Source organism: Vulpes lagopus, chromosome 1, assembly GCF_018345385.1.
Source record: "Vulpes lagopus strain Blue_001 chromosome 1, ASM1834538v1, whole genome shotgun sequence".
Lineage (NCBI taxonomy): Eukaryota > Metazoa > Chordata > Mammalia > Carnivora > Canidae > Vulpes > Vulpes lagopus.
Window position 1 is genome coordinate 99,883,641 of NC_054824.1, and position 15,195 is coordinate 99,898,835.

Here is a 15,195-nt window from a genome sequence, read left to right on the forward strand (position 1 = left end):
ACCTTAGAAATTATAGTAAAATTAACTAAAATTTGTGTATTCAACTGATTCTGGCAATAAACCATATTCTATTTCTCCTTCTAGAAATACATGAAAATAGTTAAAAATATTTTATATGGTTTTACAAAATACCCAGCAGTAAAAGTGCTTTTATAGGCATGTTATTAGCCCTCTAGGGTAATAAATATATCATTTAAAAATTACTAGGTTGAGAGTTTATATTAAATAGTGGAGCAGGAACCTATTTTTTTTTTAAGTTTGGTATTTGAGTCAAATCTATTTTCTAAGTAATGAAAAATATTCCCATTAGAAGTGAATCACTGAATTATTTTTATTAGAATACTGAAGGTTAATCCAAATTTCATTTACTATGCTTTTAATTTTTTATAAAATTAAAGAATGAAAGAATCCAGAGACTTCACTAGATCCATAGTTTTAACATTCATATTTGAAATACTTCATCATAATAGTTTTTATCATTCATATTTGAACTATTCCAGCTTTAACTAGACACCAATAGTATATGAACACATATGATGAAACCACATGAAATAAGAATTCCTCCACTGGGAAGTAGAATGGAGTACACATGCTATATAACTGGTATTGTTCTGTTAAAAATATATGAGAATAGGAGTTAGGTTTTAAGGTTAGTGCCTAAGGTAAAAACATAAAACATAAAAATCTCTAATAATCAAAGTTACCCATAAAAGTCCTTTAACTCTGAAATCACCAGGGCTTGGGTCTTTAGGAACACGCAAGTCAGAGACATTCTGCATGGCCATACAAGTTGTACACTGTACAACTCTTGCAGATTCTGAAAGGGGGCCCTTGGGATTTTTCAGGACAGAGTCCCCTCCAGAGGCCTCAAGTTCATGTCTTTGGTTTTTCTTTGATTGCTACATTGGCTTCCCTTTTTCTAAACTGGGGTCTGGTTGAAGATGAGGATGAAGGTGAAGAGACAATGTGGAAAACGGGGTTTTCCTTTTTTTAAAATTTATTTTTATTTATTTATTTTTTTTATTTATGATAGTCACACACAGAGAGAGAGAGGCGCAGAGACCTAGGCAGAGGGAGAAGCAGGCTCCATGCACCGGGAGCCCGACGTGGGATTCGATCCCGGGTCTCCAGGATCGCACCCTGGGCCAAAGGCAGGCGCCAAACCGCTGCGCCACCCAGGGATCCCCGGGGGGTTTTGCTTTTAATATATAATTTGAATTTGCATAAATTATATGCATTTATCTTGTGACCACATTGTGGTCCACACTGAGTCTGGTAATCCTGAACAATGACTCCTATCCTTTTTACTAGTACTCAATCCTGTTACTGTATTTCCAATTTGGGAGGCTGTTAAAAGCTACATGCTCTTCTTTTGTACAAGTTGCAATGCTATTTTGATTGTGGCCTAATTCATTCAAATTCATATCAGAATGATGCATGATTTGACCCTAAACAAAGATTAGTTATATCCAAGGGTTGAAAACATTTCATAGCATCTACCAATAAATCCTTTATTATTGCTATATTTGTTGTTTCCTAGAGGCATTCATATCGATAGGAATTGTAAAATAAGCAAAAATTCATATAAAATACAAAATAATCAAGGTATCTACTGCAAAGAGTTAAATAGGATTTTTAACTATAGTGTTTCTCCAAGTCTTCACTATTCTAACGTACAATGTGAACATATAAGAGGATTAGCAATAGCTTCTGCATTATTTTCCTAAATGATCTGACCAGTTTCTATAAAACACAGTTTAAGAAATACTGCTGTGGTAAGTTCACTAAGTTTAAATATCAAAATGACCAGGGCACCCTTACTGCTTATTTTTTTTTTTTTTTTTACCCTTACTGCTTATTAACATAAAGCCGCACATGCTCGAAAACTGAATGTCCTATTTTAAAGCAATGTGGCTCCCACATCTTTTAATTACTTCTCAGGGAAGTTTGTTGAGACTGGACAAAATTAAAAGAATGTATTTAAGTGACTTCCCTTCATACTCCAATGCCATTCTTGATGCACAGAGAGTGTCATATGACATCCACTTCTCTCTCCTGAGATAACTCTGGAATAACTCTTGAGCTTTCACAATTTCATAAAATTGGTGAGTAGAAATGTAATTCGCTAATTTTATGTCCTTAGTATAGAAAGGTCATGAAAGGACATTCTGTATACCAAACGACTTAACCAGCCTATTTCTTTGTTGAAAAGCATTCACTGTTTGTTCCCAGAACGTTTCAATACCGTAATTCCCTTTCTCTCCACACGTCTTTAGTAACCTAGTTACTCTTTGGCCTTTCTACGATGGCATTGGCAGTTGATTTAGTAAGGTCAGGGCCCCCTCATTGTTCATAGCCACCGTGCAATAACTTTTCTTTCACCTTATCTTATAACGAAGTTGAAAAATGCTGCTATTTTCTGGCTTTGAAGGCTGGGTTCCATCACCCTCACATGAATTCTCTGGAATATTACCTAATAAACAATAAATGCCCTTTCTTATCAACCATGTACAATGATAAATTCAGTGCACTATTTGCTGAGCACATAGAAATTTGTGTGCTATTTGGTGATTAGTGGGAGCTGCCCACCTGAGAAATGTCTTTACAGCAAAATCAGCAGCTCACACTGAAAAAAGTATATATTGTAGAACAGAAGGTCAAAGGTCTATCACTTTTCTCAGAAAACTGAGGAAGGGGTAAAGTTAGGAAATTCTAAATGTATAAATGATGGTCCATTTAGATTAGAGAGAGGACTGGAGTGTAGGTAGAATAGGTAATGACACAGCTTAAGGTTCAATAAATATATACTTGTAATACATCTAAATATGTAAAAATGAGTAGCACTGATAGAGCCAATAATTTTTTACTCTAATGAGCCCTTTGAGTTCATAATAGTAGTAACCTTTAAAAAAAAAAAAGATTGATTTATTTACTTTAGAGAAAGAGAGCATGACTGCAGGGGAGGGGCAGAGAGAGAGAGAGAAAAAATCTCCAGCAGACTTTCCATGGAGCATGGAGCCCCACGTGGGTCTTGATCTCAGGACCCAGAGATCATGACCTGAGCTGAAACTGAGTTGGTGCCCTAGGTGCCTCAGTACTAGTATTTTAATTTAGAAAGTTCTTATATAGATAATCAATAGGTATCAAAACTGCCAGCAAAAAGCAAGAAGGTTTTTAATCCTTAAAAGTTTTCCATGTTTTATATTTATCATGCAAATAAAATGGTAATAGATTTATTAAGAATGATTCAAGAAAGGTTATACTTTGAGAAACACTACTGCAAAATAAGATCTTATTTTAATATGAAGTCATCACATGCTTAGCGGCTTTTCTCTTCTTACTATTTTTTTTAAAGATTTTATTTATTAATTAATGAGAGACACAGAGAGACAGGCAGAGACACAGGCAGAAGGAGAAGCAGGCTCCCTGCTGGGAGCCCGATATGGGACTCGATCCCAGGATCACGACCTGAGCCAAAGGCAGATGCTAAACCACTGAGCCGCCAGGCATCCCTCTCTTGTTCCTATTCTAACAAAACTTTTCCCCCCTAGCTCTTACATTTATATATGGTTAGCAGAACTGTACATATTAGGTCCATTCTGTTTGATATTGCCTTTATTTCAGTTATTTATTAATCTTTGCATGTTTCAGTAGTATTCATAACTATTAATCAAATGAGTGTATAATATTCTACATGTTGATGCTTTATAATTTAATTCCCTTAAGTTAGGCTCCTAGGTGGCTAGCAACATTTTTTTTTATTATTATTACAGATGACTATGCAGTTTTACAGCATGTTATCTTTTTGCTTCAGTTGAATGACTTCCTTTGGGAACAATCCATAAGATAGAAGAATTTTTTTTTTTTAAAAGAGTAAGTTAAAATTCCCTGATGGCAGGGACCATATCTCACATATCTTTCTTTCTATTTTCTGTTGGCCTTAGCACAATGCTGAAAGTATTACAGGAATTTATTAAATATGTGATGATTTAGATTTGAATATTCTCTGTGGAAAAGTTTGGTCCATGACATAATGGTGACTCATGACCATCTATTTTCATTTAGTTCCCTCAAATTGAAGAGTTAAGGGCCTCTTGTTGGTGTTTGCTGATCTCTGTCTTTGTAGGTTTCAGAGTGGAGAGAGAGGCAGCCATAGGTGGGGGTGAGGTGGCCCAGGGCAAAGGGACTCAGAACCACATCAGCAGTATCCAACTTAATGTAACTGCTTTCACATGTGTTTATGATCTCAAAACTCAAGTATTACACTTCACTCTATATAGTTAATCCATAAAATAATCTTCTCATATACAAACTACCTAAACTTTGAAGGAAGAATTTAATCAGATAAAAATGAATACATTGCCCTCTCTGCAAATAGGCTGAATAGCAAACTTGAACACAAAATAATAAACGAATTTTGATATACTTAAAAAATTTTTAAGTATAATTTTACTCAAAATGTTATAAAATCTAAAACGCATAGAACCATGCCATATATTTTGTGACTATTTCATACTTGTGGGCAATATCTCATGGTTCCAAACAATCTGCTTCTCCAAAGTGTTAAACTGGAAGAATGCCTTTTATTTTCAGTAAGCCTTCAAGTTTTTTTTTAATTGATACGATACGATGATTTAATTCTCATAATGATGATAACTAGCAGAAAGTAGGAAGGGATGAAAATTTTAAAATTGTAGCTGTGTTTGAATGTTAGGAGGGATAGACGTGGAGTAGGAATAATACTGCTTAAAAATCTCCTATAATTCTGAGTACCCAGCACATTGTCCCTATAGCTAGAGTGACAGATCACTGAACCTCATGGAAAGGCAATTTTTGTGAGAAAATAATATAGGAACAGAAATGGATTTCTTATCACATGCTAACTACAATTCATTGGCAGTAGTTGTCAAAATATGGTCTTAAAAAGGAGGCTATAGCAGCATCTGGGCTCAGTGGGAAAGAGTGTTGTGATGATTAGTAATGTCTGCCATAACGAGGAAAAGAAGGAAAGCATATATTTGCCAAGACTGGAAAAATTCAATCTACAAAATGCCTGAGGAGGTAATTCTCGAACTGCGTTGCTGCCATATTTTCCTCATTTCTCTATTTTGTTGTAGTTACTACTTTCTTTTTTTTCAAGTAACGTTCTTCAAGTGGCTGAATATTATAGGAGGATGTTGAGGGGATATATTGACTATGTGTTTGCTACTTATTCCCATGAATGAGGACATATACTCTACATCCTTGTATTTGCTTAGCAGAACATAAAATAACAGGCTGTGCCCCACTACAAATTCTTTTTGGGATTTTAATATACCCCATATATGAAGTCTGATTAGTCCACAGAAAATCTATGTGGAAATGTAAAAAAGTGTACTTTCCTATAATCGTATTTCTGAAAACAGTACCGTATTGGGAAGAATCTTGCCATTTTGCATGATTGTATACTGTATGTTGGGAAGAACAAGGGCTTTGCAGTTGGTGGAGCTTGTTAAATGCCCAGTCCACTAATTACCTGCTTTACTCTTTGAGTCTTTCTTTCCTTACCTGAGGGATAGGGTTAGCTAATAATAGTGGATTAAATGACCTTATATATAAAACTGCCTAGTACAATAACTGACACATAATAGGCCTTCAACAAATGGCAGTAATAGTTGTTATTGATGATCTATATTGGAATTTTGATCAGTATTGGTGTTGGTCTTAACATCAGTATTATCATTAGCTTGTGCCAACAGTTCATGTGAATTAAATTCAGATTTTATAACAGGTGGAAGTTTCACACTTCCCGATTCATGTTTAACATTCTGTCTTCCTTCCACAAAGCTTTGCTAATCACTCAATTACAACACTGGTTTTGGCTAGCCATTCACTTCTCATGGAAAATATCATCAAAAGTTCTAGTTATAGAAATTAAGACAAGTTGTCTATGACTTGGTATATAGAGATAAACAACCAGGCAAGTGCTGATTATGTATAGCCTAGACAGCTTTGAGCAAGATCTTTTCAAAATGAATGGAAAAATTCACATCCAATTGTTGAAAGTTATTGCCCTCAGAAGGCAGCATTAGAGGTGCTGTATGCATTGGACAGAGGAGGTGGTACCATTTACTCTTATATTTTACTTGTGGATCTCTAAAGCAGAGGCTCTTAATTATGATACTGGCTTGAACTTTCCCCAACATTCATGATTCACACATTACTGGTAGCCAAGTACTTGGAAGTTCAATAATAGATTTATGTGCACTAAGGAAAGTGGTGGCTCCAGTTCTTAAAAGCTAAAGTATTTTAAGATCCCTGACTGTGGCCCAGTGGGTAGTGAGAATATTCCTCAGTGTCTTGGCCTGAGCAGAACATGACTCTATCATGGACCGGTCCATCTAGTAGTCAACTGCTGCCCATCCCTGGATGCCACTGTTTTAGCTGATGTCATCAAAGAGCCCATAATCTGTAAAAAAATTTTGTCAGTGCTGGGGATCTAGAGCAGGGACGGGAGAAAAATGTTATCTTCTCATTACATGGCAGCACTGTCCAAAAAGGCACTGGCCAGCCGACTTCAACCTTAGTGCTGTGGTGTATGGAGGAATCAGGGGTGAGAGTTGAAGAGGCTGGAGAATGAATGTGTGGTAGAATGTGGATGAGGTAGGGAAGATTGGGCCGGGTGAAGGAACACTCATATTAATATGTCATCAGTCTACTTTATGCTATTAAACCACTGGATCTCAGAGGTAACCCTGGACTCCATGGGAGGATGCTCGCCTTGGGGTGGAGAGTGGCCATAGCATTTATCATAAAGGTCAGGGGAAAGGGAGCAAGAGGTGTGTCAAAGGTCATGGCCAGGCACTGCTCCTGAGGCCATTCTCTACATAGCTTTGGCCTTCAACTGGGCCTTTTCTCCCAGGGGCTGTGCACCATGTGACAGCCACAGACACTTCTTTAAAAGGAGGTTATACACTTCAACACTTTTATTCAAAAGTGAGGCTAGTTTGAAACTCGCATTTACAAAAGGATGACTACATATACTAAAGAGGCACTTGTGCAAACTATTTTTTTGGATCAACTGGATTTAAAATTATACTCATAATATGGCCATGTACATTTACACATCCGCATACTTAAGAAAGTAGGAGAGAAGGTAAGAGTGTTGGCAACTGTACAGAGCTCTGAATATTTCCATGGGACTGTGCCAGGCACAAGAATATCAGCATTATTTGGGACGACCACTCCAATGAAAGCTTTCTCTGACCAGTATCTTTTTCTATTGGGTGTCCCGTCTTTTGAGAGGAAAAATTGCAGACACAAGATTTATAAGATCTCTGATATGCTATTATAAAATTATTGAGCTGTGGGTTGCACAGCTTTCCTCATCATCCCCCCCCCCCACCTTGGTTGCCTTAATTTCTTCACCTCTTACTATTCTGTCAAGAGGAAGGATAAAAGCTTCTCAGGTGAATTGTTGAGAAAAAAAGCAATTAGAGTGGAATAAAAACCATGGGGACCTAGTGGATGAGAGAGTTATGTCAGTATAGAAGTGTGAGAGAAGCCTGGCAGTCTGGGGATACTTGAGAGTCTAATAAGAGTACAGGTGAGTTTAATCAGAGTTGCTGTGGATTATACATTTATACCCTTTTACCTGTTTGAGAGATAAATAGGCAGAGAGATAGAAATTCTACTCTGTCATGTTTTCTTAATCCAACATCACACTAAGACAGATGACTGGGCTGTAGGATTCAGGGGAAGGACAGTGCCAGTCTTATATGCATAAAACAAGCCATACGTTCTTCAGCTAACATCGCTATCCTTCATACCATGTCTCTTCCCCTTAAACGGTGTCAGTTCTCTGGGATCAGGGACAGGGTGGGTGGATGGCATTGGAGGCCAAAGGGGTGGACAAGGGTAACCTGCTCAGGCTGCTATGAAGATAAGAATGGTGATAATGGTTCAGGAATGGTACCAGTAAGAACTCTGTTTCCCTTTGTTTCTCCAAGAAAAGTGTATTAAAGGCAGAAAACACTAGCACAGAGATCTCTGTCAGAAACAAGGATAGCAAATCCATCATAGAAACTTTCCATTTGGTCTCCCAGATATTAGACTTAGAGGCGAATCAAACTGCCAACTTTATACAAAGTACCCAACTCCTGCCCGTGTATGGGGGCACCATCACACTTGCCAATTGCTGACCTGTCCGCAGGATGACTGCACATCCCATGAAACCATAAACTTCTGGCCCTATGACACAAGCCCTCATGTTGACTTTACCTCGGGATCATTTTAACTTTTTGGCATTTTCTCATCTTAATGCATTCATCGGTATTTTCCAACTATGATAAACATTCATAATCTTGAAAAAGCAGGGAAGAAATTATTTTATCTGCTTTTCTTCAAAAAGAAGGCTCTTACCTGCCTGCTTCTACAGCCATAGAACAGTTAGAGAGCTCTGTTGATGGGCACTGGCTGTGGGGTCCGTTAACCCTATACCACAATGAGAGGCCCGGATTAAATGAGTTCATTTTATAGATAACCAAAGTTCTTTTCCATTAACGCATCACTCACTGCATTAGCTCATTCTCTTCAATGTCAACACGCACCCACCTCTTCAATAAAACTTACGCAAAAAAACCCAAGAAACATTTTCTCTAACTACTTTGCTTTCCCTTCAGAGACAGGTTACTTAGTACTTTATATTGCTTTTCTCTCCGACCTCATATTTACTCCTGCTCCCCTGCAATCTGTCTTACACGATTTTATTCAAATGCTCTTGCTAAGGCTGCCCATAAATACCTGGCCACTAAGATGCTAAAATCAGTGGACCCACTTCAACTTTGTATCGTGCTGGAGCTTTGTGAAGACTTGGACGTTAAACTCCTTGAAACTCTCCCCATTTTTTTTGGCTTCTGTGATACTGCTCTTTCTTTGCTTTCGTTATTACTGGTCCGGCTCTTCTTTCTCGGGCTCCTTTGGGTACTCTCCCTTCGGCTATTTCTTAAATCTTGGTGTTCAGGAGGGTTACACTTTTTCCCTCTATTAATTTGCATACCTCACAGTCTGCATGGCTCAACTCAACTATGCATGAATCTTCAGCTATAGTCTCTATGTTGATGAGCTTCAAATCTTCAGCCCAGACCTTTTCATCTGAGGGTCAACCTACAAGTATAACTGCTTATTGGACACCTCCACCTCCATGGCCCACAGGCATCTTCAATTCAGCTTACTTGAAATGGTCTCATTTTGATTCCAAAACCATATCCTTGTTCTTCTCTCTTTTAGTGGTAACACTACCGGCCAAGGACAGTAAGAAAGCTCGTTTAAGAAGGTCACTTGACAGAATCCTTGACTCTTTTCTCTCCTCTTACCTCCTGCCCCCAAACTTATTCCCATTTCCTGAGTTCGGCCCTAATCTTCTGTAGCTTGCGTTTCTGTAAACACATAACCGTCTCTGTTTCCAATCTTGTTCCTTGTTTCACACTCAGTCTAAATTGGCTCTAGAGTGATCTTTTAGGAATGTAAATGTGATCATGCCATTCGCTTGCTTAAAATCCCTCACTGAGTGCCCTTTTATGCTAAAATCCTAAGTCATCCCTCCTCACTCCCGCCCTTTACTGCTTCCTCTGTTGGACTGCTTTAGGGAAGATGGGCTAGAGTAATAGTTTAATCTCTAGCTATTTCATGCTTGGCTTCACTTTACTGAGGCTGCCAATTAGTGATTTAGAGGTGAACTCTTATGTGCTCTGCAGTGAACTGAGGCCTGCTCAAGTCGTCCTTGAAGAGCCTTTGGCCTTATTATCACAAAAAACCTGCACTGACTTGAACCTGTAACCTAAAGCTGAACATCTGTATATCCTGTTGGCTGTCCCTTGACTTAGGAAAGTGAGCTTTGAAAATGCTTTGGTTATTTCTCTTCTGATTTGTCCTAAATAAAGACATATACTCTCAATTTGATAATATTTTAAATGTAATCTTTTCAGAAATGGGTAATAGTGTTTTTTTTTCTTTTACTCTCCCCTTCTTATAATTGTTTTTTAGAGGGAAGTGAGTAGGTCTTCTCAACTCTAACTTTTATAAAATGGTATATGAGTGCCTTCATTTTCTTGTCTTGTCATCTATCTCTTTCTGGGTTTAGGAATGGAAAGTAACAACATCTGGGTGTGATCCTATCAGTGGGAAACATCCTCACTCCTGGCTGATTCACAAATTGCCCCTGTCTTGCTTGCCATTTCAAATAGAGAGACAGAACATAGAATGGACAAGAAAATTAAAAAGGCTTCAGATACACACAAATTCTACTCACGGAGGTAAGGAAAGACCATTCAACAAAGAAAGGACATACAAACACCAAAGACTCCCGCAAAAAAAATTAACTCAGAAAAATTAGATTTGTAGAAGACAAAAGGAGAACCTGTTTTCTGAAGACAAAAAAATCCATTTAAAAATGTTAATTGTTTTTTTTTTCACAGCTGATAAATAGAATATGGTTTGTATAAAATATTCTAAAAGGTGTATAACTAGACAGTTATCATGGTAAACTTTCTGCTCTCTACCTGTTAGTCTTGTCTACAGCCTGAAAGAAATGATTGTCGAGGGGGGAAAATCAACACTATGCATCTTACACAAGGATGTCCTCCACCAGCGTGTGAAGGGCACTGGGATTGCGGATCAGTTTGTCAAGGAAGCTGACAATGTCAGTAAATTTTGGTCTGTGATTTCTCTCCTTCTGCCAGCAATGGAGCATCAGCTGGTGTAGGGATGCTGGACAGCCCATGGGAGCCGGAAGTCTATAACCTTCTTCAATGGACAGAATGACCTAAATGCAAACATACACAAGTTAGTCTCTCACTTTTTGGGGCAAATAACACAATATATGCTACATTAGAATTCCTTTCTATACAGGAAGTAGAAGCCAAAATATCAGTAAGCACGAAAACTTGTGGGTACAAGCAGTCCAAACAAAGATAAATACAAAAGTTGCAAGTATCTACGTTAATAGCTGCTGACACCTCTTTGAGGAAAATATGTTTTTAAACATGTAGTATTCAGAAGGGAGGTTAAGCTTCATCACAATTTCGAGAAATATTTCCTGTGCGATTTAGCTGGAACATCTCAAAACCCAATTAGGACATCAGAAAGTTAGCATAAGATTGATGCATTTTTGTGCAAACCACATGTGACAAATGCGTCAAGTAAAATTATACCTCTGCTGAAGCAATGAACTCCTGAGCCATATTTTATCCTCTTATAATAATGTCAGTGTGTATTCTTTTGGTGGCTTTTGTTCCTTCTTTCTTCTTTATTGCTTGCTTAGTTTCTCTTTGCTTACTTCTGGCTTTCCCTGAGTCTGACACTGATACGATTATGAAGTCCTCACAGAACTTCTAAGGTCATTCAATCCTCCAAATGCTATCAGTGGCTAGTTTAAGGGCACACAGCAACAGGATCACTCAGCGTGAGTATCTTCGGGGCCAGGGCTCTGCATAGAATGTTTTGTTCTCTCTGTCCAGCATGATAGCAGGTAGTCACATGTGGCTGTTGAGTGCTTGAAATGTGACTAATAGAACCAGGGAACTGAATTTTGTGTTTCAGTTCATTTTATTTCATTAAAATTTAAATTGAAATAGCCACGTGTGGCCAGTGGCTACTATATAGGACAGGGAAGCCCTAGGAAAAGGACTGTCTAAAAGAAGCCAAAGTTACAACACAATGACAATAAGATGGGATTTATCTATCTATCTATCTATCTATCTATCTATCTATCTATCATCAATCATTTATTTTTGTAGTTAGGAAATCGCATATAAAATAAGGCAGGAGAGTTATCTATTTCATATGTGGCCCACCTGGGAATTTCCTAATAATGCAATATAATTGATTCTAAATTTATAGAACTTATTTTTTTGTGATGTGTTCAAAATATTCATGTGACACTTTATCCATTTTTTAAAGATTTTATTTATTTGAAAGAGAGAGTGAGAGCATGAGCAGGGATAGAAGCAGAGGGACAGGGAGAGAGAATCTGAAGCAAACTCTGTGCTAAGGGTGGAGCCCAACATGGGGCTCAATCTCACAACCTCAAGATCATGACTTGAGCCAAAACTGAGAGTCAGACGCTGAACTGAGCCACCCAGGGGCTCCATCATGCAAACTTCTATTCTTATGTCATCCCTAGGAGAAAGGAAAAGGAGGTGGGAGCCTAGGAACAGACCAATAGTTAAAAATAGGCACAGCCCAACCTCATCCCTGCCCTCCATCAACAACAGAGATAACAAAATGCAAGTGGTGATACTGTTAAGTGGAGACCTCTTTTTATTGTAGCATCAGCTACACACTTTCAGTGGTTTATAAAAACATATCTGAATTTCTGTTTCAATGGACACTTTTTGACAGGACTCTGAAATATCCATAATTTATGCTAGAGGCAGTCTGCAAAAAGGAGCAATAATATGCCTACAAGAACCTCTTAACTGCTAAGTGTTAGCTTTTTTGTTATAGGGAATTTCTCATAATCCCATCAGTGTCTTTGTGACCAGAACACTCTAACCTGTCATGATACTAGCATTTTTGTATTCATTTCATCTCATTATTGAACAGGATTTTTTCTTATCTGTTCTCTGATTATTTTTGCTATTAACTAGTTTTGCATCTTATAAGACCTTTTCCAACACATTTTAGTAAAACAGGATGCATGTGAAATGCTTGTATAACATCAGAAGTACTGTTTTGGAAAGCAACTAAGAAAAATAGGATAGAATTCCATATAAAAAGACTGCAAAATCCTACCCCAGGAGAGCTCTCTCGTTGAATTACCACAGTTACCTACTTATAAGTGCATAGAATAAAACAGATGACAAGTGAAGTTATGTTTTGAGAAAAAAAATATTAGCTTCTTTTATTGAGTATCATGTTCTAGGTGATTCGCACTTTTTTTTTTCACTGAATGCTTAAAGTAACTCAATATGATAGTTATTATCCTTATTCTTTTTTTTTATTATTTGTGTAGAGCCCAACATGGGACTTGAACTCACGACCTAAGATCAAGACTGAGCTGAGATTAAGAGTTGGATGCTTAACTGACTAAGCCACCCACGTATCCCTTCATTGTCCTTGTTCTTAAGGGAAAAAATTTGGACTTGGAAAGGTTAGGAAAGTTGCCTAAATTTACACAGCATGGATGGCAGAGCTAGCATTTCAATTAACTTCCATTAACTTCTAAAGTTTTCCTCTGACCATTCTCCAGAAACATATTTCAGTTCTCATAATAAAACTTCCTTTCCAATTTTTTATCAATTAACGTGACTGTAGGAGTGATTTTCATGTTACCTTTTGTCATAGCACCTAGTAATTGGACTTGTTTTTATTTGGATCTTAAATTTTATATTCTGGGTAAGTCAAACACCTATTTACTTCACAGTTTGCAAAATGGTATCTCAGACTGAACAGAGTCATTTCTGAATGCTTCTGAGTCTTGTACACATTTCTATTATTGCATCTATTACATTGTATTGTAACTCTTCATCTGCTTTTCTGCTTGAAAGCAGGAATTGTGTCTGTAGATTTCATATTCTCATCATTTAATATGGTGCCTGACCCATTAATAAGTATTGAACAAAATCAAAGTTATTAAGAAATTTTTCAATTTGTTTTGATAGAGCAGCAGATTCTTAGAAAACCTCAAGTTTTAAGCTACCCAAGATGGATTCAAAGAATGAGCATGGCAGCATTTGAAGTCCCCTCTGAAGGAAGTATTAGTCAAAACTTGGTGCATCCAGCAGCATTCTCCAAAATGATCTCTGTCTTTGGCTTGCTTGGACAATGAGCCTGTGAGACCGGGGCTTGCTATTCTCCAGGAGAGAAGCACTGGACTCAAACTCAGCTTTCTGTACGCCTAGTGGCATCTTCCTCCTGTTGAGAGGGGTTCCTCTTTCCCAGTGCCTTCATGGTCCTTAGCTGACTTTCCTAGACAATTCTTGCAAATAATTAACACCCAAAGCAGACCGCTTGGTGCGAAGTGAGTTGTTCATATTCTCTTTTGGCAAAAGGGCTCTCATAATTGTCCTCTAAAAGGAGAGAATGACAAGACAGTGTGGTCTCTTATCTGGAACCTTTACCCATAATGAATTCAGCAGTGTTTCTGGTCCTAGCATGCTTTTTCTGTGGGGACAGTGGCCTTTTCTTCTTGTCGACCTCCGACTTTTACATTTCCTCAATTCTTTAACATGTGACCTTGTAAAATTTGTTGAGCCCTATATCATGTCAGGTGTCACACATGAAGGGTCCTTGTAGAATAATAGCAACAACAATAACAACAGTGACAATAACAGCTAACAATTTCTGAGAGCTCTTGGATACTTCCAGGTACCAGTTCTAAATGATTTACATGTATCAACTCTTTTAATCCTTATAATAACCCTATGAGGTAGATACCCTTGTTATCCCAATTTTACAGAGAAGGAATGTAAACACAGAGTGATTTAACTTGCCCAAGATCATACCCCTAAGAAGTCTGGCTTCGAGGGAGCCAAAAGAAGAGATTTAAGTGATATCCACAAAATGGTTAATAGAAAACATCTTTCAAATTGATTTTTAAATTTATTCATCCAAAGAGATATATATTAACCATTTAACATGTACTGTTGAGCATAGTATGTATAAGAGATAACAAATGGGCAAGAAATATCTGTCTTTGGGAAACATATAATTTAGTGAAGAAGCCAAGGGAGTTTAAATATGGTAAATGCCAGGTAGAGGTAGAACAGGGAGTTATGAGAGTATGTAGAAGGAGTGCCTAACCCTGCCTTGGGAAGGCTTCTCAGAGGAGGTGAGCTGCATCTTACAGAAAATGTACAAGGTAGGAGGGTCAATTGGACAGGGTGAAGAGAGGAGATGTGACCTGATCAGGGAACAAAAGTAGATTTGTGCAGCTAGAATAGAGTCTTCAGAGAGAAGGATGGTGAGATTTGAGGCTGGAAGATTAAATAAAAATCATATTTCTTGAGACCTTGAATGATTTTGTATGCTACAAATGACTTTTTGCAAAGGGAAAGGGTTTTAGCAAGTAAATGACATTACATTTGCCTTTGGGAAGCTCACTCTGGCTTCACTGTGGAGAGTACATTGGAGGGAGCGGGAGGTCAGGAAGGAGAGAGCAGGACGGCCTTAGTGGAGATAGCGGCTGTGGTATACAAGAAGTGGACCGATTTGGCA

General features: G+C 37.8%; 2 protein-coding genes across 8 annotated transcripts in view; one reads left to right on the top strand and one right to left on the bottom strand.

Moving 5' to 3' along the window:
* The window catches only part of LOC121487261 (translation initiation factor IF-2-like), a 36,365-nt gene that overhangs the window by 19,213 nt on the left and 1,957 nt on the right, over positions 1-15,195 (top strand). The gene's annotated exons all lie outside the window — the stretch shown is intronic.
* EPHA6 (EPH receptor A6) overlaps positions 1-15,195 on the bottom strand; it is an 867,085-nt gene that overhangs the window by 6,665 nt on the left and 845,225 nt on the right. For 5 of the 7 annotated variants that reach the window (XM_041755005.1, XM_041754987.1, XM_041754978.1 and 2 more), the window contains 2 exons: positions 10,608-10,801; positions 8,401-8,472 (listed from right to left, as the gene is read on the bottom strand). In XM_041755005.1, the coding sequence (XP_041610939.1) occupies positions 8,401-8,472; positions 10,608-10,801 (266 nt within the window). The remainder of the gene's footprint in view (positions 1-8,400; positions 8,473-10,607; positions 10,802-15,195) is intronic. The other 2 variants (XM_041755016.1, XM_041754994.1) reach the window with 1 other exon arrangement.